This window comes from Crocodylus siamensis, chromosome 4 (assembly GCF_052110815.1).
Source record: "Crocodylus siamensis isolate JL-2025a chromosome 4, ASM5211081v1, whole genome shotgun sequence".
Taxonomy (NCBI): domain Eukaryota; kingdom Metazoa; phylum Chordata; order Crocodylia; family Crocodylidae; genus Crocodylus; species Crocodylus siamensis.
This window is the reverse complement of record NC_143398.1, coordinates 103,834,235-103,860,413: the sequence shown is the minus strand read 5'-3', so window position 1 is coordinate 103,860,413 and position 26,179 is coordinate 103,834,235. Positions and strand designations below refer to the sequence as shown.

General features: G+C 41.9%; 1 protein-coding gene across 1 annotated transcript in view; it reads right to left on the bottom strand.

The window, feature by feature from the left end:
- Positions 1 to 26,179, bottom strand: part of IGF1 (insulin like growth factor 1) — a 91,005-nt gene that overhangs the window by 17,167 nt on the left and 47,659 nt on the right. Inside the window, exon 3 of the mRNA XM_090043231.1 lies at positions 5,491 to 5,672. Within this exon, the coding sequence (XP_089899357.1) occupies positions 5,491 to 5,672 (182 nt within the window). The remainder of the gene's footprint in view (positions 1 to 5,490; positions 5,673 to 26,179) is intronic.

The following is a 26,179-nucleotide window of genomic DNA, read 5'->3' as shown; positions in this document are numbered from 1 at the left end:
TATGTGAACACATGCATGTAGATTTATGCTTATGTGTGTGTATATGTGTATAGTAGCTCTAAAAATGGCCAAGCAAGGTTTTTGTGTTTTAATTTCAGATTATTGTAATGCTCAAGAGGGAGCAGCGAGCTTATGAGGGAGCAAGTGCCTGCAGGGGTAAAAATGTGGCTGCTAACAGGGAATGTTTAATATGTTGGCAGCTTTGCATGAAGCCTTATGTGCTTTCTCCAATATAGGATTAAGACAATAAAAAGCTATAGATTTTTAAATGCGCCTCACCTCCACCAATCAATTGGTTTGTGTGTGTCTACCCACAGTTAATTAGTTTGTATGTACCTAGTCCTCATTAGGAGAGAGAAGTAGCAGTTAATCTGTCAGGGGCATCTCTACCTTGCTTTTACCCCTCACTAATCAGGGTTCTGTGTAAAGTAAATAAACTTTCACTTCAACACTTAAAAAATCATCCTTACCACAAGATTAAGCAAAACAAAAAACAAATGCTTCCCTGGCACCAGATCTACTCAGGATCCACCACTCAACCAAGTTGTATATAGACAATGTTCTGTTAAGAGATTTAATGAAAAGGAAGATTGTCACAGAAGTTCAGCCAAACCATAAATTCAAACTCTTCCCACTAGAACATTTTGAAAAGAAACCAAGTAAAAGCTTGATTAAAATTTGAGGGACCTACCAAATTCACATTTGGTGACCAACTAGTTTTATGCTTTATTTAAAACTCATGTTAGAACTCAAAATTAAATATGGAGGGGTGGCCTCCAAACTTGGACTGCTACCCGTATCACACCATTGTTATGAGGCTTAATTACTTAAAACCATATATGTAAAGATTTTTAACAGCTTTGGTGAAAGGCACCACAGAAGTACAAAATAGTATTTGTCTGAGTGCTTAAACCTTCAGACTTGCATCTGACATTTTTTCTTCTCCATGGAAGGAGGAGAAATTAGGAATGTGGTTTGTTTGGTAATTACTGAAACACATGATATGCATAAAATGCACTGAGATCACATACTTTTGGCTTTAATTGTATTTATTATTTTACTAAAACAAATTTTTTTTACAATAGTTTCTTGAGTTTGTTTTCTGTTGTTATTCATGATTAATCAATTTATGCCAAACGTGAGGCAGAGTTGACGCCTGGTACCTTCTATCTGATGAATGCTGAGCCAAATTCCCATGAGCTCTAAATAGGTATAACTAAGGATAGAGGGCACAGACAGAACAGAAGATGTGTTCTCTGTTGCAACTCATAGCACTTTGCAGGAAGCACTATGAGTTGCAATGATCCCCTGGACCCAACAGACCTTCGCTGCTTCGAAAACTCTTATCAAATCAGAGAAAGCCACTACTGCAATATATACTCTAATGTATCTGTAAGTTAATAATAAATAAATATGGTATTTCCATGTCAAATATGGTTTGGAATTGGCTCATCATATCAGAGTCACTAAATATTTACAAGACTTTCCAGTGACCTTATCACTAAACAATTACAGGGGTTTTAAATATCTCCAATGCACTTGCTTTCATTGTTTAGAATAACCACTGCTATGTTTTGATTGGCTTAAAGTCACTCTGTAATGGTGGTGATGACCTACTTCTAGTAAAATAATTTCAGTCTTCAGTACTGTATTAAAAAAAGAATAGAAACATTTAAGTATTGCCTAAGATTGTTAGATTTTGTTTAGACATTTGTCATTTAGACAAGATGATCTTTTCCTCAGAAAGAAAAGCAATCTTTTCCACAAAAATTGCTTCTGAGTTTGATTTTCAGTGATGTGCACATATGTTATTGAATCTTGGAGCCTTATAACTCATGTAATCTTAGTATCCTGTGCTTAATGATACATTCTGATGTTGACTGATAAATGTTGGCACCAGCCACAATAAATCTTCAACAATATCCTTATATATTGTTATATATTTTTATGTAGGTGTGTAAATGTGGGATCAGAGCTTCAAATTTCTTACTTGCTTTCTTATAGGCAAACCTCTCTTTGACTTCCAGATGAAATACACTTGAGTCAGAACTATGCCAGCACTAAGGCCCATTCTTGAAGTTCTTCTGAATGGGTGGAATTATATACCCACACAGAGCCTGCAGTCACAGGATCCACTTGCAAACTCAGGGCCTAATTAATGGCTGCAGGCTCTGATTCAGAAAGCCAGATCCCACACCCACTAAAATCACTGAAAGGACTCATTGGTTTCCGTGGCTTTAGAACAGACTTATTGTAAACTGTAAAAGGGGAAAGTGTGAAGTAGATTAAATAAGAGTATGTAACTTAAAAAAAATTTCCCATTTAATGTAATTAATTTCATACATTCACATGAGATTTCCAGATCAACTCCAGGGATTAGATAAATGTATTAAGCTACAATATACATTGAAGAATAGGACCTAAACGTATCTGTTTATCTTGCACTCCCAACAGTTGACTTTAAAAAATAGGAAGTTTATTAAATTACAAAAATACCTATTATTTGACCCATTTTCTTTTATTCACTATGCATGCTGTATAAATCCTGAAGGTTCTTCAAGTTTCATTTTGAAGTTTTTAATTCTAAAGTAAATTTAATACCATATTTACTCAAGTCTAAGACAACCCCAAATTTAAGACTATTCCCAATAATTAGATTCTATATATGGGAAATTTATAAATTTGTTATAATTTTCCATGTATAGAATCTAATTATTAAAGGGTCCTCTTTAACTCATCCTTCTCACTGCTGCAGGGGTACAGGCAGTGGGGAGGCAAGTAGTATAGGGAGGTCAAGCAGCTTGCCCTCTGCTTGTGCCTGCTACCTCTGTTCTCTGTTTTACTCTAGCCTCTGCTCTCCTTCTTTCCCTCAGCCTCTGCTCCCTACTCTTGCCTAACCTCTGCTTTTTCCCTACCCCCCCAGCCTCTTCTCCATGTTTCATAGATTTCATAGTTTTTATAGACATTAGGGATGGAAGGGACCTTGGAAGATCATCCAGTCCAGCCCCCTGCCCCAGGGGCAGGAAGTCAGCTGGGGTCACAGGATTCCAGCAAGATAAACATCCAATTGACTCTTAAAGGAATCCAGAATGGGTGCTTGCACCTCCTCGGGTGGCAGTCTGTTCCAGGCCTTGGGAGCTCGGACTGTAAAGAAGTTCTTCCTTATGTCCAGCTACCGTTGGCAGGCTCTGTTCCCATTCTAGCCTGAGACACTGAGCATGGCCCCAGCCCAGCCCCTGTAGCAGCTGTGTAGGCTGCACCCCACTGTTTTGGGCCCAGGCTGTGGCTGTGCTAAGTGCCCCAGGCTGCAGCATTCACGTTGCCTGCCAGCACAGAGGAAAAATAAAGTGGGGAGGAAGATGGGCAGGCAGGGGAGCAGAGGCTGTTTGGTGGGAGAAGGTGGAGAGAAGAGGCTGCAGGGGGACGATAGTGGGGTATGGAGGCAGCAGAGGTGGGTGGGAGGCAGGCAGCAGCTGCAGCGATGACTCTGACCTCAAGCCAGAGCAGCCACCTGCCCCCTGCTGCTGCCTTCCTACACAGTTCTCAGATGAGAGGTGCTTTTCCCCCATGTTAAATGGGGTGGGGGGAACCTCTTCTTACAATCAAGTAAATATGGTACTCATGAAAGATCAAGGATTGACGGACTTGGAGTCTGAAATCCTGGAAGCAGCATGAGCTTTGAAATATCCCACATTTCTATTTATTTTGGCATTCCAACTTTGAATTTGTAAGAGCTAGAATTCATGCTTCAATTACATTTTCCCCAGGCACCACAATTTTGGAAAAGTTATTCCAGGCAAGGAACAATGAAAATACAGATTACATTAGTTGAAGTGGTTCCTAAAAATGGCCTTTCTTAAATGTAGACTCCACTATCTGTCATTTTTATTTAAAGCCATATAAAAGTGCTTTTCAAGTTAAATATTCAGATTCATAGTCTTTTAATAATAAATTCTTCTGTTTATTAACTTAGTTTCCTTTTCAAACAATGCTGTCTTAATTACATTTATGACCCCACAGCATTTATACTGCATAGGATCATAGGAAAATAGGGCTGGAAGGGACCCCATGAAGTTATCTATTCTCTAGTCCAGTTTCTTGCTCAAGGTAGGATCATCTCTGACTAAACTATCCCAGCCAAGTGTTTGTGCAATCTGCTCTTGAAAACTTCCAAGGATGGAGACTCCAGAACTTTTTGAGGTAGCCTGTTCCAATGCTTGACCACCCTGATAGTCAGTAAGTTTCTCTTCATTGCCAACCTAAACTTCCTGTGCTGCAGCTTGAGGCGATTGCTCCAAGTCTTGTTCCCTACCACCACAAAGAAAGGCCCGTCAACATCCTCTCTGTGATCACCCTTCAGGTATTTGAAGACTGTTATCAAATCCACTCCCTAGTCTTCTCTCTTCCTGACTAAATAACTCTAGTTCTTTCAGCCTTTCCTCATAAATTTTGCCTCCCAGGTCGCTGAATTTTTGCTTTTCTTTGCAGGAATATTTTGAAACTGCCCACATCTTTTTTGAAGTGTGGGACACAAACCAGGCCACAGTACTCCAGGTGAGGACTTTGCAATGAAAGAATCATTTCCCTTGATTTGCAAGTGACAGAATACTGTTGGCTTTTTGTAGCTGCAAGCAATGCAGCACCCTGCATGTTCACTTGTGTGCCAATGAGCCATTAAGTCAATTGACTCCTTCAGCTGCCTGAATACTCATCCAGAGCTGCTGCACTGTTCAACAGGAGTCAAAACAGGGTATTTTATCCTGAGAAGAAAATCAGCTCTTCTGCTTAATACATACACCCCAGTTCTGAAGGGCTGATTATGGAGGAGAAGGTGCATGTTGTATGCAAGAAAATATAGTAACAAGAACCACAGTCATTCCAAGTGCTAGTGTATAGTAAATGTTACTTCTGCTGCTATTCATACTATTACTACTAAATTATTCATCAAAACAAAATGACAATGTTGATATTTTTGTACAATTTTTTTTAAATAGTAATTTCTGCTATAAAAATGTTAGACTAATGGCTCTGAGAACAAAAGCCATCTGTTAATTTACAGATTATGGAGAGCAGAAATATAATTTCTTTTTTCCGTGGTGGTCACTATGGAGGGGAGGAGTTCATGACCATTCAGTATGTATTTTTTCTTTTGAAATGGCATTTAATGCCACCAGGAGTGATGCTTGACTGTGTGTACCTATCCAATAAGTTGTGGAATGAGGTTAAAAACTCATAATGGGTAGAACAAGACTAGCCAGTCACTATTTTTGATCAGCAATCAAAAGGATGAGATGGACATGAATATTTCATGTTCCATTGCTGATTTAAGGAAGTGAGCAGCCCTTTGACAGGCATTATTGTAAGTGTAACTATGTGCTATAGGTGCATTAGCAAGCAGGTAGAACATACCTCCTGTTTGATGCATGACTAGACTTGCCTAAATTCTGCTACTCTAAAATAAGTAGGGGCACTTTTCACAGCCTGCCCTACCTTTTGTGCTTTTGGCATATCAGTGTGGCGCTGAGCACGTACAGAGCGCGCAGATTTAGGTGGCTTGATAGGGGCACAGTACATCTCCAGCCTCCTCAGGTCACAGCTCTGGAAGCAGCATTCATCCACTATCCCCTTGTGGTGTAATCGTCTACTGCTGGATCCATACCCTGTTGGCTTACCTACGTAAAAAACAAATGGAAGAATTGTATTATTACAAAGCAAATGTACAAGCCCTACTAGCACTCAGCTGATAGACTGCATTATTACACTGGGAATTCTGTTGGGAGCTGCGCTGACTGCCTGTTTGGTCCCATTCTAAGATCATTTCTTCATTTACTCATAACTCTTTGAAACCTATCCCCGGGGATGTCCAGTCTTAGTCTGTGCCAATAGGTGACGTTTTTAATGCTTGAACAAAAACCTAACTTAAGCTATTGTAAGCGAGTTGTTTAGAGCTTTTAAAAAGAACCCTATTCTAGCACCATAGAAGGTGAGCATTAAGTAGTTTAGCAAATAGGTAATCTTTACAGTGGAGGGGTACCTTTCAGCATTGGATGAAAATTGGTTCTTAGTTGGCAGAGTTAAGCAGTATTTAAAGATCATAGATTGTGCATGTGTGGTATTTTTTTTCTAGATAATGATCCCACCATTCAGCAACTATCTCTTAATATCATAAATGAGAGGGGACTGCACTGAGCCTGTATGTAAGGCTAAACTCAACACCTGGGCACAGGGGAATATAGTGAACTCATACAAACTCTAAGATGCGGGTTAATTTTAAAAAAGGGCAGGAAGCACTAAGGTGAAGTAAGCAGTAATCTGGAAAGTACAGTAAAAGCAGAAAGTATTAAGGAACTGGTGAATCAGGCAAAAAGCACCATATAATTACTGTGCTGGGAGTGAAGTGGGGCTACTATTGCATACTGTTATCTGAGTATTGTGTACTATATTTGCTGAGCAGTCATAGTAAGAATGTGCTCTGTGAAGGAGACAAAGTTTCTGCAGTACATTTGAAAAAATGATATTTATCCAAAGTGAACACAAAAGGGAAAATGGTCCAGAAGAAATAAATTAGTTTAATAAATCAAATGACTATTCACAGAAAATGTTTTGCTGTATTCAACCAGCTGTGGCCAACACTAACATTATTCAGCAATAAAACTGAAATTGCCATACCAACCACCTCCGTTTCTCCTCCCTTTGATCCAGCTCTTTCTTCATCCTGTCCTTTCTGATTTCTTGGGCCAGGTGGTGGCTATGGAACAGGAGATGGTTGTGGTCTGTTTGCTGGCCTGGAGGTCTTACTACGCCCCGCAAAAACTAAATTTGGACTGTCAAGAGACTAGAGATTGGAGATTTTTTGTTGGTGAATACAAATTCACCACAAAATGAATTTTTCTGGCTGACTGGAGCTATCTGTGATATTGAATCAAATTTGGCAGATAGTTTTGGTTCACAAAGCGAGAAGAAACTTAAGCAAAGTTGAAGTCTTCTGCTCTGACATTTTCAAAATGGCATATTTCACGTTTTCATTCTGAAATTAACTTAATTTTTTTAAATGGTAAAAAAATAGTAAAAAGTTAAAATAACCCCAAACCAAACAGGTCAGTATCCAAGACCAAGTGCCTGGCCACCAAGCCAAAAATTCATAATTAGCAGATCTTTACAGGAGGATAGGTTTTAGGAGGGGACTCAGGGTAGATGAAGAGTAAGAGTAGCACAAGGATGATAAACTTAGTTTCTTATTGGACATATTTACTACTTGTACTCTTACAGTAAGTTTTAGAGTTGCATCCTTAAAAACCTTCTGAAGTTCTTAATTTGGGAAAAAAACAGTTTGTATTGCACCAATGATTAAAATAAATAATCACAAAAAACCCCAAGGCCATAATGCATCCATAAAAGACATCACTCTTTATCATTCTTCTAGTGATAAAATATGTCTAATGTTTTAGCCAGCAATACTGCCAGTTAAGAACTAAGTATCCCTCTGAGATTTGTGAAGTCAGACCATAGGGCTTTTTTTAACATCCTTTTCCAGGGACTATAAATTAAGGAAAAGGAAAAACATGCTTGCTTAGTACATTGTAATTCATGAAAGACCTTTATACTGTATACTTTCTGCTAACTTGTTTCATAAATTCAAAACAAGAGACCACCCCAGGAATAGATTATGGTAACACTTTAGAGTGTGTGTGTGTGAATGTATGTGCATGCACTTTGTTTATACCACTGCAAATGTTTCAAGTATGCAAAAATAAAGGAATATATTTTCTATTAAAATGATTTCCAGACTATTTTCACCGTTGGGATAATCAAGAGTTGATTCTGAAACTTGACAGTCTAATTTCCTTAGCATAATTATTTGATAGACGTTAGGATTTAAGTGTGATAGGATGGAAACTCTTTATCTAGTATTTGGAGCTGTATCAGATTTGTTGTTACTCTCTTGCCATTTAAAACACTGAATGTCTGGACATGCCTATAGAGCTAGTGTATTTGTCAAATTTAGCCCTTTTCATTTAACAAATTGCCCATATATAGACTGTGTTTTAACAAAATTGTTGTTTTGTTTTAATTTAGATTATAAAGTTTTGCCTTTTCTGTCCAGAAGACAAATTTCTGTTCGAAGGGAGGGAATACAAGAGCCAGAATCAAAAGAATAGTTTTGACTTCTGTCTGAAGAGTTAGGCCTTCATTTAGCAAAGTGCCCAAGTCCATCCTTATTTAGTCAATCCTTTAAAGGTGTGTTTAATAGTAGTAAACAGGTGTTTGAGTCCCACTGAAATGTGCTTTGCTTAATAGAGATGCATGTGTGAGGAAGTGCTTAAGTATTTTGCCGCATTAGGGCTTAAATAAGATGAATCACAGGCTTCTAACATGGTGCTTAATATTTGGGAGTCTACATCAAAAAGTCATTTTTTCCTTAATCATTTTATCTGTTTATGAGATTACAGTGATACTAATAATGCTTTCCATTTTTAAGGATCTCACAAATAACAGCATCTCACAGCATCCCTTTAATAAAATTGGAAAGTAGTATCATCTCCAGATAGTTAACTGAGATGCAATTACATAATTTGCCCAATAACTCCAATGAATCAGGAGTAGAACAGAATATAGAACATGGAAACTTAATAAGAAGTTAATGAATAATAAAACTTAATAAGAAGCATCATAGTTCTTCACTAGAGCCCATTTTGTATAACCCAGGAGCCTGAGAACATTTCTTAAACATTTTTCTTTAATTGTAGTGCTTATCATAATGCCTCCACTATTTTCTGTCAAGGTCTGTCTGGATTGGCATTCCTGAAAGGTTTATTTATATATTAAAAGACTCTAAAGGAAGTAGTCAAATTCAAAGCAAAGTTTAACATGTCTGAAACTTTTAAATCTCTCTTGATGTTTAATAAGGTTAATGTTTAATTTTGACATGATTAAACAAACCAAAGATGAACTAGTAAATTGAAATGATTTTGCTAGCAAGTGTTTCCTCTATTTAAAAGATCAATAAATCATCTCAATTTGTTCAGGCTCATTCTATATTTGTATACGAGATGCTTGTATTTTACCAGTTCTGTTTTGGTTTAGACTTTTGATACGGCATTCCCTTTCATTCACTTCTTGTGAAAGACATAGATAAGAGAAACTGAAGTAATATAATGGTATAGTCTGCAATAATCTGTAATACAATACATTACTTCCTAGTTTGATCTTAATTATATAGCACTTTGTAAAGAGACTCTCTCCAGCTGTCTGCTCTAACTCTTAACAACATACTGGACCTACTTCTGTGCCCTGGACATATGAAATCAAGATGTGCTTAATATGTAAGTACTGGAACTGGACATGCTTTCACTTACAGGAGAAAGGGGCTGGCACCCTGGGTTCTATTTTCAACTCTGCTCCCAGCTTACTTTGTGGCCTTGTGTAAACTATTTATTCCTCATTGCTTCAGTTTACCCATTTGAAATTGCCATTTTTCCTGGCATCATCAGGTACACAATAACAACTCCTATCATGAAATTCAGAATTCTTGGATGAAAGTCAGTATATCATTCTAAAGTCTATTATAACTATATGATTACAGCTATGTTAGAGTTATTTGCAAGCCTCTTTTTCCTTTTACTACCTGCCTGAATAATAAACTTGGAAGGCAGGACAAAGTCATTAAAAAATTTGTAAGGAACGTTATATAGAGAGCTTGGAATTAAAATGCATCTATCACACGGCACTCTTTCAGGACCGATAATTTTAGATGTTATTTAAAAAAAATCAGACAGAAGTGCCATTTTTGAGGGATGCTATCCCCTTAAGTTCATATAAGCCTTAACATAACCATAACATTTTTGATGACAGACAAGGCTGTAATATGAATTACAAGATGTGGACATGGCTACACTGCATCAGACAGTGCTAGGGAGCGTCTCCACTCTGCACTTGTTGCTTGCCAAAAAATGTTATGTAGCCACTGTCCGAGTTACACTGTGTGTGGCCAGGATATGAGCCCAAACATGGCAATGTGATATATTTTGGCATTTGGTGCATGTGGAGCAGGGGTGGGTGAGTGGGGCATTTTTCATTTGGGTGCTTTTTGACACCTGATATGGTATAGACAGTCTCATGATCACTGCTTCCCTATCGTATCTTGGAGTTCCTCCTGAGACCTATAGGACTGGGCCCTATAGCCGCAGATCTGCAAAGCATTGAAATATGCAGTTGGATTAAAATAGATACATAAGTCTCACTAAAAGTAATTGGATATAAGCCATAGTAAAGTATCTGCTTTAGTGTTTTCCTAGATGAAAGCTGATATAAGTTATGTGCTTAAGTTCTTTCTGCAATAGTCAATATTCCTTATGGAATATTTATTTTCATAAATGAAACAAGAAATTATGTCAAAAAGGCAAGTAGTCCTACACATTATGCATCTGTGGTCACATGCATAAGAAGAGTCATATAAAATCAAATAAGGAAACAGACTGGAATGCAGAAGTTCTTTTAAGCAAGTGAATGCTAGAATCTTTTGCTGTTAATGTTATATTGTTATCAGTCGCTGAAAAATACTGATTGATCCTGATATGCCTGAATGACGTAGTGCATATAACTCACCGATACCATTCTTTCCTTTTATTTTGACATTATTTGACATCTCATTCCAGCTGTTATACAAAAGTTCCTTATATTTACACAACCTTCGGAATGCTGCCTGTGGACATGTAACAATCCTAGGATTTTCTCTTTGTTGACATATTCTGATCTCCTTGGAGGTTTCTTTCCTTTTTTGTCAGTTGTTAGCTCCAAGGAATTTTCATATCATGTAGGTCAAAGAATAGAATTTTAATGGAATATTTTTGCTACTATTTAATCTATCCTACCAAATATGTGAATGTCCCTCTGCATGCACCACAAGCTGATATGAAGCTTAGTCAAAGTCTTCTGATAATTCTTGAAAGCAAGCCAGGTTACAGAATTGTAATGGTTAAACAGTTGGCTTTGTACTAATACCACTTTTCTTTAAATAATGCATGAACAGGGAAGTAATTCAGTAGGACTTTGTTTATCATTGAAATTTTTTTTATCCAGTTTCTTAGTGCTGCTACCATTGGTTGAGTTCTACCAGCAGTAGCATTGATGGTAGGGCTAGTATAAACAGGCTGCAGAAGTTTAAACCATCATAGTATTTATACCTGCTCTGGAGAGGATACTCCACTGGTAGTATTCATATTAGTAATAACAAGAAATTACATGAATAATAATCTAAAGTAAACAAAGAGCTTGCTTATTATTAAGAGGACTCTGAAAACAATAGGGGCACTTTAAACAAAATATTCAGATAAAACTTCACATTGGCCGTCATAGGTAATTTAATTTTTTTCATGTGAAGAAGATGATGAGAGTGATATTTAGACTAGGCCTGTGCCAAGCGGCTAATATTCACTTCAGATTTGGATTCAGCCTATTTGGGGGACAGTGATTCGATTCGGTGATTTGAATCACTGTCCTGACTCAATTCAGCCACCACCAAATCTCTGAATCGAACGCGCCCCTTCCCCCACCCACTCTTCTAGCTCTATCAATAGCTACCCTGCCCAGCCTCCGTGTCCCAGCACTTTAAAAAAAAAAAAAAAAAAAAAAAAAAGTCCTGCTTTCACTGGCTCCTGCCAGGCAGGGTGGGGGGTGGGGTGATCCCCACTACCCCCCACTGCCCTGAGCTGCATGGGGGGCTCTTCCTTGAGACCCCAGAGGCCTCAATGGCTGCTGCAGCATCCAGTGAGTGCAGGGCTTTTTTTTTTTTTTTTTAAAGTACCGGGATGCTGGGGCCAGGTCGGGCAGGCATTGACAGGGCTGGGAGAGTGGGCCAGGGTTAGGGGGTGCTCGAGGGAGCAGGCAGGGGGTGAGGCCTGCCAGGGTCCCCCCATCCCCTCCCTGCTCCTCCAGCCCCCCCCCCCCACTACTTACCAGCACAGAGCCCAGGTCCAGCTCCCTGAGGTGGCAAACCAGGACTGCCCGAATCTCTGAATCTCTCTGAATCTTTTCTGAATTGATTTGGAACTTTTTATTGGCCTCCCAATTTGATTCAGATTTGGAGATTCGGCCACCAAATTGGGCCAAGTCTCCTTTACATCGAATCAGCAACCAAAGCTTTGCACAGCCCTAATTTAGACCTTCATTTAGAAAAGCACCCCAATTCAGAAAAGCTCCTACTCAAGTAAATTCCATGAAAGTCAATGCCCCAATGACTGAGCATCTACAAAAGCTACTCAGCCATTACCATATTAATATTTCATATTTATGTTGTGTTTTTTTCCTTGGAATATCTCAAAGTATTTTTCCAGAGTAGCAAAACTATTATTCCTCTTTTACTGATGAATGGTACTGTTCTGACAGGAGAAGAACAAGGTTAAGTGATTTTCTCCAAGTCATTCAATATGTCTATGGCATACTGTAAAGCAAGTCTCTTGACTTTCTGCTGTAATAACTAAGCAATCTCAGTTTGTATCAGACATAAGATGACACACTAGCAAGGTCTGTAGGCCTTAAAATTAGACAGCCTTCCCAAACAGCCTTGTTTTATAATGTTTTATAAAGTAACTCTTATTTTTTGGATTCCAAATACTATTTTTTCTCCAAACAATCTTTGTCACAATTCTAAAGGTTAGGACTAAATTAAATTTTCCAAAATGTGTACGATAGGTTCTTCCATGGGTGACTAGTGCCTCCTGAGTCTGGGGGGGCACCAGATTGCCAACATGGGGGTGGGAGGGAAGGAGTCCACCAGCAGCTGATTGCTGAGCCAGCAGCGAAATCAGAAGTGCACTTTCGGTTTCAGAGCTGGCACTTCCAATGGGGTGCACGACTGATATCAGGGGTTGCACGTGCACCCTCCTGCACCCCCTACATATCACCAATGGGTACTTCTGGCCACAACTGTTCTGTATAAAAAAATAAGATGTATTTATGTCTTTGTTTGTTAGTGAAGGCAGGATAGATTTGCAGTTCATAGACTTACTAAATTGGAGATGTATAGCATCTGTTTTCATCAGCCTAGCTCATTTCATCAGATTCTGTGAAAGGACACTCGTGGAGCAGTAGATCAGCTGGAGAGTTTGTTTATGAAATGTTTGTATGTACAAAAATGGGGACTAGGGCTGTTTGTTTTGTAAATTTTCCATGAGATCAGATAAAGAATTCTGTGCTGCTTCTGTGACACTGCCCCAGGGTTCTTCAGGGTTCTCTAAGTTTCCCCCAGTCTCTACAGGGGAAACTAGAAGCTTCATCAATCAACAGGAAATGTCTGTGTTTTGATGCTTTTGTGACCACTGTTTTCATGAAAATGTACTAAATATGTTTTTAACCTATAACATCTAACTTAAAGTTTGCTTTTATGTTTTAGGAGTTTTATAAAATAAATATATTATGGCTAACATGCATTTTGTTTACATCCATCAAAGTGAGCAGACATCTGTATTTATAAATTTATGATGAATGGATGCACTGTCTTTGTAGCCTAATTTTGATGCATGAAAATACAGAATGATTTTTTTCCCCTATACACAAGTAATTGAGCGAGCATTTTTAATCGACAGCACTAGATTGCATTCGGCTACTTTGTACCACTGCATTCTGAGTCTAAGACAGTGGAATATAGTCACAACTCCTTGTTAAAAGGCTTTGTGCTCCTAAGCCCTAGGATAGTTATAATAAGAATGCACATGCACTTAGATGCAGAGCAGTATATGGTATATATACGAAGTCACATGTTTAGCCTGAGTAATAAGGATGAATGGATTAGACTTTAAAAAATGAAACAAAATAGAAATTCATCATGTTTGGAATAGAGACATCCATACAAGCAGCAAAACAAAACAGTACAACTGTATCAACACTGTAAATCCTTAATTAAAAGACTGCGGGCTAAGTCTACATAGAAAGAAATAACTTTTTCCACCATGTGGATTTAATCTGTGGTTTGTGTTAATTTTTAATTTGGTTTGCATTTGCTAGATAATCTGCCACATAATTGAACAGTGCAATTTTTTTACATTGGAATTTGCTTTCAGAAGCAATTTCTTTTCTCAACATTCGGTATTTAATCTTAAAAAAACCCTACTTCTCTTAAACTTGTTTCTAAAGTACAGAGTTTGTAACAATTTACCCTCACACATAGCTGCATTGCACTATGCCCTCTTTGCAGAGCTGCTGTTTTGAGGCCATTAAGTCTACTGAGCATGTGATAAAGGCATTAACTCTTCATGTAGTAGTTTTGAAAGCCACTTGCCATGGCAAAGATCAAGACCTATAGACTTGAGTATTATTGCCCTGAGTTCTGAAGAGGAAATTTTACAGTTTTAGAATTCTTTTGGAAAAAAAAAAACTAACAAAAAGAGTGGGAAACAATATGATGTATTACTTTAGACCAATACAATGCTCTAGAGGGTGAAAATCTTGCCAGCACAACACAATTTACAAGCCTAGGTCAGATTCCAGGACTGGAACATGACAGATGCTGCCAAAAAAATTATATTTTGGCAAGAGAAATGCTTTGCTGGACAGAAATGAGAAAATTCATTTCTTAGAGAATAACTAGGTTTATCAAGGTCTAGAATAAAATAATTAGAAACCAATAGATTAGGGGTCCCAACCTTTTTTTTTGACTGAGGACTGGCAAACATATTTAAATTTAATTTGCATGTTCACATTTAAATTTACATATTTAAATTAAATTTTACGTGGTGGTGGCAGTTGTGAGGATCTGATTGGGTTGTGGCACCACAGATGCAGGCACCAGGGGACCCTGCAGGGGAGGGGACTTCACAGGCGGTTGCCTAGGGGGACCCAGCTGGGGCTGCCTGGGAAGAAGGGGCTCCACTGCCTTCCTTAGGAGCAAGCAGTGGAGCCACCTCCTGGCTCTCTGCCCCAGGCATTTCCCTGCCCTCATTCCCCCTCTCCCAGCTGCAGCCAGGGCTGAGGGGTCCTGCCTGGCTGGGCACAGGCCCTGGTACCTGCTGCATGGGCACAGCTGGGCGCAGCAATGGTGGTGGGAGTGGGACAGGGTGTATGGAACTGGCTGCTTCCCTCCTGGGGCTGCCCCACTGCCCAACTTTAACCCCGCACATGACTGCCAGCAGCCCAGCAGCCATCCCTTTGGAACCCAGTACCAGTCCACAGCCTGGTGGTTGGGAACCTCTGCAAGATATAATTGTTACATTTGAATTCACACAGGGAGTGCCTACATGAGACACTACTGCACAGTAGAGCTAATTACTGTGCAGTAACTGATTGTGTCTACATGTACAGATGCTTACAGCACAGTAATTGGCTCTAATTGCAAGTAAATTTGCTACCTGTGAATACAAGTAGCACATTTACTCAAGATTAGTACAGCAAAAGCTCTGTTATCTGGCACCCATGGGGAATGGGGGTGCCAGATAACCAAATATGCTGGTTACCTGACACCCCTCCCTGGTGTCAGTGTGCTGGGGGACAGGGAGGGAGGCCCCACACAGGCTGCTTTGCCTTGGGCTATGGGGGCCCAGTGAAACGGGACTGTGGGGGCTTGGTGAAACCAGAAATGCCATGCCAGGTTTGCTTTTGCCACATTGACGGTTGCCACGTTGATGGTGAAACTGGACTGTGGGGGCTTGGTGAAACCAGAAGTGCCACATCGGTTTTGCTTTTGCCATGTTGCCAGTTAATGGAGCATGCCAGTTACTAAAGTGCTGGATAACATGGCTTTTACCGTAACTGTGCAGTAGCATACCTGTAGATACCTGACCAGGAGCAAACTTGCTCCCAGTCAGCTGGGCAGGAGGGGGCAGATTACTCCCTGCCCACAGGAGCTGCCTGATGCTGGGGTACCAGAACCCTGGTGTGGACAATGTCCCTGTGCCCTGGCAGCAAAGAGCTCCCAGCCTCCACTTCATGATCACAACTGTAGAGCAGGGGCTGGGAACTGTTCTGGTCAGGGGCAGGTCTCAGCCTCGTGCCCCAATCAGGCAGTCAAGATGTGGGACTTGGAAAGAGCTGCAGGGAAGGGGCAGGTCCCAGTCCCCTGCCCCGATCTTCCAGTGAGGCAGCTACCAATGAGTCCCTGGCTGGGTGGGGGGCTCTCTGCTAACTGCTCCACCAGTGGGTTGGGGCAGGGAACTGGGACCTGTCCCTCCCCTACAGTTCTTTCCAAGTCCCCTGCCCCCAGTTAGGGACCCAGGGCCAGGAGCTCCATACTGCAGGGGGACATTGTCCCCACTCAAGCTCTGGTGGTGGGGCCTATCCTGACCGCAGGCTGCCCCCAGGAGACAATTTCCCAGCCCCCACCAGGAGACAGATGTCTCCTGGCCCTGTGCTCCCTGCACACCCCTGGGCTAGCACCCAGGGGGAGCCTAGAGCTCCCACTGGCTGCTGTATGGGGCTGGTGCAGGGCTAGAGAGAGTGGGAGAGGACTGCTGCCAGGAGCAACATATCTGCTGCTGCATTCTTGCATGTCTTAGACACCTGCCTGGGGTGGGTTTACTCTAGAGTAATTTATTCAGGGGTAAACCCACCCTGGAGCAAATGGACATGTAGACATGCCCACAGAGCTGTATATTATGGGGCAGTATCCATGGAGAATACTAGTATTTCATCCTTTCAACTATAATGAGAATATATTTCCTTTTTTTTAAACTATAGAATGAGTCCATATTACATTAATTCCTTTTCTTATACAAAACTTCACAACCCAGGACCATTGCTTAACAATGTTTTGTGGTGGTAGTGGTCATTATCAATATTCATAAGAGATACTGTGTTCTCTCTATCATACCACTTTTTTCTTGTGGCCTAAGTATCGCTTCCCACTTCTGTTATTTGAATTAGCAGGTGAAAAGCAGTGGTAATGCCACTGCCTAGGTGAAACACCGGCCCCACATATATCAATGGAAAAACTCCCATTGATTCCAGGGGATCCAGATTTTTACCTCATGAACTGATTGCAAGAAACTGCATATGTAAAACTGGATACAAAGACTTCTATTGACTTCTGTGAACTTTGCATCAGATTCATAGTGGGCATGTCTATTATGTGTATTTACTCATGCTTAAACTGAATGTGCCTTTCCTTAAGGCACATTAAGGCAATTTAGGCATGCGACTACACATGGATGTGTTAATGCTCATTAAGGCACATTAACTTTAGGTGCAGATAGCTAAGTCACATTGGCGCACATGCAGACATGGTAATGTGCATTAATGCTGTGTACATCCAGTGGCGCACACCATGTTAATGCGTATTAGTTTGTCTACATGTGTGCTAATGTGATTTAGCATTAGCTTGTCTACATGTGCGCTAATGTGATTTAGCTATTTGCACCTCAATACGATACCTGCTTTACGTAAATATCAAATTTAGGTTCACATTGCCATTTTTAAGGTGCATTAAGGGTGCACACATGTAGACACATGCCCTTAATGCACCTTAAAAGTGGGAATTTTAGGCTAAGCCTCCTTAAAAGAGGCATGTGTAGACAGGCCCAGTGAGTGGTACTTTGCTTTCTCTTCTGTTCCTGAAACTGAGTAATACTTCTTCAGTAATATGAGCAGGGACCTTGGAATAACAGCTGTGAGATAAGACCTTAAGAAAGGCAAGACCAAAAAAATAAAAATAAAACCCTTTTGTTGGAATAAGCTTTCTAATGGTATTGGTAATGCTTCTGAGGATGGAAAATAGTACATTGTTTTTGGCTATGCCGTACCCCTTGGATACATGTGTGATATTTTACTCTCTACATTTCAGCATCGATGTCTTGTAAGAGGCAATTTACAGAGCTTTTGCATGATACCTTTCACACTCCAGATATGCCAAAATGCTGTACAAAAGCATGTCAGCATGGTGACTCTCCACACAGCTATTATAATTCCTGTTATCGTGGGGGCCTTTTTGTTATCGTATGACCATTCCTAAAGGCCTAATCTGGTTTAAGTTTGTCCTTGCCTCAGAGAGTTTATGATTTCATTAAAGAAAAGTGAGTGTAATGAACAATAGGAATTAAGGGTAGAGAAAGAATGAAGGCAAGAGCAATATGATAGGATTGCAATGTGCATAGATGTTCAAGTTATCATTACAGAACTCTTAGCAAGAAGCAGCTCCATGCTACCAAGGATGCAACAATAAAATGCAAGTGGTAAACAATTAACATTTCTTGCTCTACCTGTGCTTGCAGGTTAAACAGAAACTTTTGGACTACCCCTGTTTGAAACCTTTTTAGTTTCAGTTACTGAATTTTGCTTTAAGAGTTACAGGATGACTAGCTTCTCTGGGTGTGATAAGACAAGCACACTGCTGCTGTCAGAAGGTCATCTTGTAAAGACTTGGGTTCATAATTTTAAAAGTGAGTTATTTTTCAGGGACATGAATTTTGGTCATCTTCCATTTTCTAGTTATTGAGATATATGCATTTGTGAAGGTAGCCCCACAGTACCCTAAGAAGTAGGGACATATTTACTCCTACTTTAGGAATTAAGGCAGAAAACAATAGCCCATTCTTACACATTTACTCACATCAAACCGTGCTTTTCTTCAAGTTAACAGGACTCTTCATAGAGTAGGATACTGCTCAATTTGAGTAATGTTGGCAGGTTCCAGACCAAATGATTTGGTCAAGGGAAGCCTGTGATAGTGCCAGAAGTTGAACCCAGATCACCCAAGGCTGAGACCAGTGCCTTAACCACACACTTGTCTTCCTTGCAGCTCTCTTTTAAGTCATTAGATTCATGCTTTGGGCTTGTAAAAGTCTAACCTTGAAAGAAAAACATTCCTTTGAGGTCATGATGCTCCCATCAATTTTTTTAATGAGCTAAGGAAAAGTGAAACTGTGTGAAAAGTGAAAAGATGACAACTGTGGGATGAGAAAGGTATAGTGAATTGGATCTGGAAAAAGAGACCCTAGATGAGAGAGAGTGATATACTTAATTCATCTCCATACTGGTTTTACATCAGTGTAACTCCACTGGATTTACTTTAACATGAGAATAAGAGGAGAACCAGGTTCAGTGACAGCAGTAGAAGCAGAGAGGGCACATTTTGAGAGATGGAGGGAACCACCTTATTTGCAAATTTGGATACAGCTGGTTGCTATTGAGAAGATTAGAAGAATGAAAGAGAAAGCAGCTCTGATATAATACTTGTAGGACCACAGAGGACTGAAGCACTTACAGGAGGTAACATTTCTTTATGGAGGCAATAGGAAAAAATCCTCCTTTTTTTCCTGACAAAGCTGACAAAGCCTTCTTATTCCTACTTTTTATGAAAACCAGTGAAATTGCCATAGTAGTTTTTGAGTTTTCATTTACTAACTTAATAGACTTTTTAGTGGAGTTTAAATTTTAAAGGGCTCATTTTTCCCTTAAAATTAAGTTTTTTAATTAACCAAAGTAATTGCTTTCTCGAACTATTTCCACTCCAACTTTTCTATAGAATTGATTAATGATTGAAAGCCCAGAATCATTTAAAGATGTTTCTCAGTGTCTCCTCTCTTATTTGGCAGGCATGCTGTCCTTAGGTTCAGTCTCTGGATTAAACAAGAATGTTATTTGTTTTAGGAGGCCTGTGGTCACACTGAAGTTTGTATTTGAAATGAATCAAGTTTTCAGCCCAGTTCCTTCTGGAACTGGCATAACTTCTACATCCCATGTGCTTTGTTGAAAGCTCAAAGACTCCTACTGAGACCACAGAGTTATCAGTCCACAAGGACTGGTATAAATTAGCTCAGCATATGCTGGATGTATTATTGGCTCTAAAAAGGTATAACTTTTTTCATTCATCTTAATGGTGTGTTAAACTGGAAGATTATAGCACTCTAGGAGGCACTTCAGCAGCTCTTATGTTTCTAAATCTTCAAATGTGACTATATTCTACCAGCCATCACTAAGATGTCTACATTCCTCATTTTCAGGCTCAGAAGTGGTACCCTAAGGCATCTACCTCCACTCATGCTCTATTGCAGGGGTTCCCAATGTTCATATGCCCAAGGGCACATTCAAATTTAAAAGAAAAAGCAGCAGGCATCAATATGAATATTAAAGTTTAGAATTTGGATATGAGCATGCACGTAGTTTTGTTTGGGGAGGAAGTAGTAAGTGCCACTCCATCACTGCGCCAGAAGTCTCATTTTGGCGGCTGTTGTGTACAGCCTGTGAAAATTTTTTTGAAGTGTTGCTATTCTGAGTTCAATTGGCAGTGACAGCATTTTTGGTTAGAGTAATGATTTTTACTGATCATAAAAATGCGTGTGGGCACCTGAATAAACCTTAGAAAGTGCCATAGTGCACGCAGGCACTGTGTTGGGAACTTCTGCTCTATTGTCATCCTAATCTGTTTTGGAAGTGCATAACTTTTGTGTAAGGTCCCAGATCCTTATTTGGAGAAAAGCTATGAGTGACATGGAGAAGAGGACCCTCTCTCCCTTGTTAGTCAGAGTCTAGTGATTAGAGAACTTCTACACGGGGCAGGAAATCTGGGTTTTTAGCACCACTCACCCAGAGGGGACTTGAACACAAATTTCCAACTTCCTATAAAAGTTCCCCTAACTGTCAAGCCATGGCTAGGCAAGGCTCAGAGCCCCCTCCACCCCTTTTGTTAAACTAAGTCAATGAGGGAATAATTCAGATCCAGAAGAAGTGTGTGTGAGAAAGAGTGTGATAGTGTGGCTGAGTAAGATGAATATTACTCTGGGAAAGAAGGGGCCCTGAATTTTGGCCCCTCTGTCTGATGTGTTTATGCAAGTTATTCAATGTAAAATGCATAAACAGCATGGGAGCAAAGGCCTCATGCCCAGGGTAGTGCACTGCTTACTTTTATTGCCCACAGCATCACCTTCCATCTGCATGTTTCTCACAGCTTAGCCAAAAGGCCCCTCCCTCGCTGCACCAAGGCACCTCCCACGCCGGAGCTTAGCAACAGGTTTGCACCTCTTGCAGCCCCGGCAGAGCCTGCTCAGTTGCCAGCTCCTGCAGGCAACCCAGGCTCTACTGCAGCTACTGCCCCCACTCTCCCCAAGTCAAAGCGAAAGGTGTTTGTTGTGGGAGACTCCATCCTGCGGGGCACTGAGGGGGCAATCTGCCGCCCCGACCCCTTAGCCCGGGAAGTCTGCTGCTTCCCGGGGGCCCGCATCCGAGACATTGTGGAGAGGATCCCACAGCTCCTCCGGCCCACAGACCACTACCCCATGCTCCTTATTCACGTGGGCACCAATGACACGGCTCAGAGCACCCCCAGCCAGGTCATGAGGCGCTACAGGGAGTTGGGAGTGGGGCTTAGGGGTCTGGGAGCTCAGCTGGTGTTTTCGTCGATCCTCCCAGTCTCGGGCTATGGGCTGAGGAGGGAGAGGAGGATCCACGCAGTGAACCAAAGACTGCGGAGCTGGTGTCATCGGGAAGGCTTTGGCTTCCATGAACACAGCCCACTCTTTGGCGAGAGAGGCAGCGAGCTGCTGGGAAGAGATGGCCTCCACCTCTCTCCCCTGGGGAGGAGGCTCTTCTCAGCCAGGCTGGCTGACCTGCTCCACCGGGCTTTAAACTAAGCCTGCTGGGGGATGGGGGGACTACTGCCACTGCTGGCCCACTGAGCGGCCCTTGCAAAGCCAGCAGACCAAGGCACTTAAGGGAGCCCACCCCTGCCCCAGCCCTGGCACAATCTGTGGGCAAGGCAAGAGCCCCCAAGGGCACACTTGCCTGCCTGTACATTAATGCCAGGAGCCTGGGTAACAAGCAGGATGAGCTTGTCCTCCTGCTCAGTGCAAAGAATTATGACGTCATTGGGATAACGGAGACCTGGTGGGACTCCACCCATGACTGGACCACGGGTATAGAGGGCTATACCCTGTACAGGAGGGATCGTGTTGACAAAAGGGGCAGGGGTGTAGCTCTCTATGTGAAGGAAAGCTACATGTCTCTGCAAGCTGATGTTGGCGACCAGCATGGACAGCTAGATACCCTCTGGGTAAAAATTCGTGGAGAATACGGCACAGGGGACACAACAGTGGGAGTCTACTATAGACCTCCCACTCAAAGTCCTGAGCTTGACCAGGAGTTCGCCCAGGAACTGACTGAGGCCGCTTGCTCCAGGACCTTGGTTGTCATGGGGGACTTCAATTACCTGGACATCTCCTGGGAAGATCACTCAGCAAAATCCGAGCGGTCGCAAAGCTTTCTCTTGTGCATGGATGAGCTCTACCTGACTCAAGAAGTCTATGGGCCAACGAGAGGCAAAGCGCAGCTCGACCTGGTACTGGCTATGGGGGACGACCTAATCGGCGACCTAGTGATCGATGGAAGCTGGGTGACAGTGACCACAAGCTGATCACCTTCACCATCCGCCGTAAAGCTGGCAAGTCAGTTAGCAACACAGAAGTCCTTGACTTCAGAAAAGCTGACTTTAACAAGCTCAAGAGGCTTGTCGGTCAGGCCCTCAGGGACCATGACCCCAGGGAGATGGGAGTTCAAGAAGAGTGGTTGCTTCTCAAGGAAGCGATCCTCAATGCACAAGCTAAATCTATTCCAACATGGAGGAAATGCAGCAAGAAGGCACAGCAGCCCTCCTGGCTTTCCAGGGACCTAGCAGACCTCCTGCGGCTAAAAAGGAAAGCCTACAAAGGATGGAGGACGGGATTCACCTCCAAGGAGGATTATTCTGCACTGGTCTGGTCCTGCAGGGAGCAAACGAGGAAAGTCAAGGCTGCAACTGAACTCCAACTAGCTTCAAGCATCAAGGACAACAAAAAGTCCTTTTTCAGATATGTGGGGAGCCGGAGGAAAAGCAAGGGCAACATTAAACCCCTGCTGAACCAGATGGGACAACTGACACTCAGGAAAAAGCCAACCTATTAAATAGGTACTTTGCGTCAGTCTTTCATCAGTCACATGGGATGCCCATGCCTGCTATGGGACAGGGAAATCTGGGTGAGGGGGATCCCCTACCCTCCATAAATGCTGACCTCGTGAAGGAACACCTTGAGAAGATGGATACCTTCAAGTCAGCCGGCCCTGACAATCTGCACCCCAGGGTACTCAAGGAGCTGGCGAGCATCATAGCCCAGCCCCTGGCACAGATCTTTGAAAACTCCTGGCGCTCTGGTGTAGTGCCCGAAGACTGGAAGAAGGCCAATGTGGTGCCGATCTTCAAGAAAGGGAGGAGAGTGGATCTGGCTAACTATAGGCCCATTAGCCTGACTTCTATCCTGGGGAAGTTCCTAGAAAAGTTTATTAAGGAGGCCATCCTTGATGGACTGGCCCAGGCTAACATCCTAAGGGATAGCCAGCACGGGTTTGTTGCGGGTAGGTCTTGTCTGACCAAGCTCATTTCCTTCTATGACCAGGTGACCTATCACCTGGACAAGGGAGAAGAGATTGATTTCATATATCTTGACTTCAAAAAAGCTTTTGATCTGGTATCCCATGATCACCTCTTGGCCAAACTGGCCAGTTGTGGCCTTGGCTCCACCACGATCCGCTGGCTGGGAAACTGGCTCCGTGGTTGGACACAGAGGGTTGTAATTGTTGGCAGTCACTCATCGTGGTGCCATGTGACCAGTGGGGTCCCTCAAGGCTCTGTCCTGGGACCCATATTGTTCAACATCTTCATTAATGATGTGGACATTGGAGTCAGAAGTGGACTGGCCAAGTTCGCCGGTGACACCAAACTTTGGGGCAAAGCATCCACGCCAGAAGATAGGCGAGTGATCCAGGCTGACCTGGACAAGCTCAGCAAATGGGCAGACGAGAACCTGATGGTATTTAACACCGAAAAATGCAAGGTTCTCCACCTTGGGAGGAAAAACCTGCAGCACCCTTATAGGCTCGGCAGTGCTACGTTGGATAGCACTACAGAAGAAAGAGACTTGGGGGTCATCATTGACCACAAGATGAACATGAGCCTGCAATGCGATGCTGTGGCTAGTAAAGCGACCAAAATGCTGGCTTGCATCCATAGATGCTTCTTGAGGAAATCCCAGGACATCATTCTCCCCTTGTACTCGGCCTTGGTGAGGCCGCAGCTGGAGTACTGTGTCCAGTTTTGGGCTCCACAATTCAAAAAGGATGTGGAGAAGCTTGAGAGAGTCCAGAGGAGAGCCACGCGCATGATCAGAGGTCAGGAAAACAGATCTTACGATGACAGGCTGAGAGCCATGGGACACTTTAGCCTGGAAAAGCGCAGGCTCAGGGGTGATCTGATGGCCACCTATAAGTTTATCAAGGGTGACCACCAGGATCTGGGGGAACGTTTGTTCACCAGAGCGCCCCAAGGGATGACGAGGTCAAACGGTCACAAACTCCTGCAAGACCGTTTCAGGCTGGACATAAGGAAGAATTTCTTTACTGTCCGAGCCCCCAAGGTCTGCCAGTGGAGGTGGTTCAAGCACCTACATTGAACACCTTCAAGAGCAAATTGGATGCTTATCTTGCTGGGATCCTATGACCCCAGCTGACTTCCTGCCCTTTGGGCGGGGAGGGCTGGACTCGATGATCTCCCGAGGTCCCTTCCAGCCCTAATGTCTATGAAATCTATGAAATCTATGAAAAGGTGGGTAGGCCGTTCTCCTCCTCCTCTATCTATCTAGATGGCTGACTCGAAGTGGCCTAGATTGCTGTATGATGTAGGCATGTAAGGGTTCCCAAGCCTTAGAGCTAACACTCTTTTTGATACAGCCTAAAAATGCATTCACCTTTTTCTGTAGCTGCATCACATTGCAGACTCATGTTGCCCATCCCCAAGTCCTTTTTCCACAGTACTGTTGTCCAGCCAGTTGTTACCCATTTCTGTATCTGTGTTTTTGATTATTCTTTGTGAAGTGTGATGCCTTGCAGTTGTTAGCATTAAACTTCACCCTCTGGCCCAGCTTTCTAATCTATCAAGGTCCTTCTGAATTGTGTTCCTGTCCTCCAGTGTGTTGGCAATCTTACCCAATTTTATGTCATCTGTAGATTTGCTCAGGAAGCTTTTATTCTGTCATCTAAATCATTAATAATTATGTTGAACAGCACCGGATCTAGGAAAGACCCTTGTGGGACTCCACTTAAAACCTTCTACCATTCCAACATGGATCCATTTATAATTACTCTTTGCTTACTTACATCTGTTGAGCTAGCCTTCCTCCTTCCGATGCTTACAAATTAACTTGCATATCACATGCTCCAATAACTTCTCAGGTATTGAAGTCAGGCTAACCAGGCACGATTCCCTTTTTGCCTTTTTAAAAAGGGACACAATGTTGGCCCATTTTCAGTCCTCTGGTACTCTGCTTATCTCCCACAACTACAACTTGGTAACTATTATTGTCACAAGCGCTAAGATTTCTTCTGACCTTCCTTTGGTAATGTTGAGTTAAGTTCGTTAGATCCTGCTAACTTGAATTCATTTGAAGTGATCAGAAGTTCCCTGATGGTCTCTCTTATTACCTAGATCCTCCTTCCCTTCCATGTTCCCTTCCATGTTCATATAACCCTTATTAGCTCTCTGGTTGCAGCATCTTTTTTTGTGAAGACGGGCAGAGTAGCTGTTGACAAGCTCCACATACTTAGCTCTCTTAATCTTCAGTTAAGAGATCACCCTACTATTTAGCAGCAGACCCACAGCTTCCATAAACTTTCTTTTCTGACTAACATATTTACGGAACCTCCTCTTGTTGGCCTCAATTTCCCACACCAAGTGTACATCATTTTGTGCCTTGGCCTTCCTGCTTTTGTCAGCAACAGCTCAGTTAAAACTACAAGATAAGTATTCTCTTTTGCATAAGTGTAATTTAAATGATATGAAGAAAATTGGAAGTGCAAAAGATATTACATTATCTTGTCAATTCTTGACTTGGCAGAATTGTCCCTACACTATTTTCTTGTACAGCTTCTTCTGTCTAAATTTAAATTGTTTAAGCAATCAGTTATTTTCTTGTGAAGAATATTCAACAGTCAAATACCACAGACATCACTGTTAGGAAATGCTTCCTTATGTTATATTCAAGCTAACTTTTGCTTGGCTCACTTATTCTACTACTCTTTCTTATACTGTCTTAAGAAACTGTAATGCCTCCATATTCTTATTATTTACACTCTGCAAATGTTCACATAGATGTGTATTCCACACTGTTTCTCCCTCTTAGCCTCATATGTCATCAGAGTGCAAGTTTAGATCCTTTAGTGCAAGTTAGATCCTTTT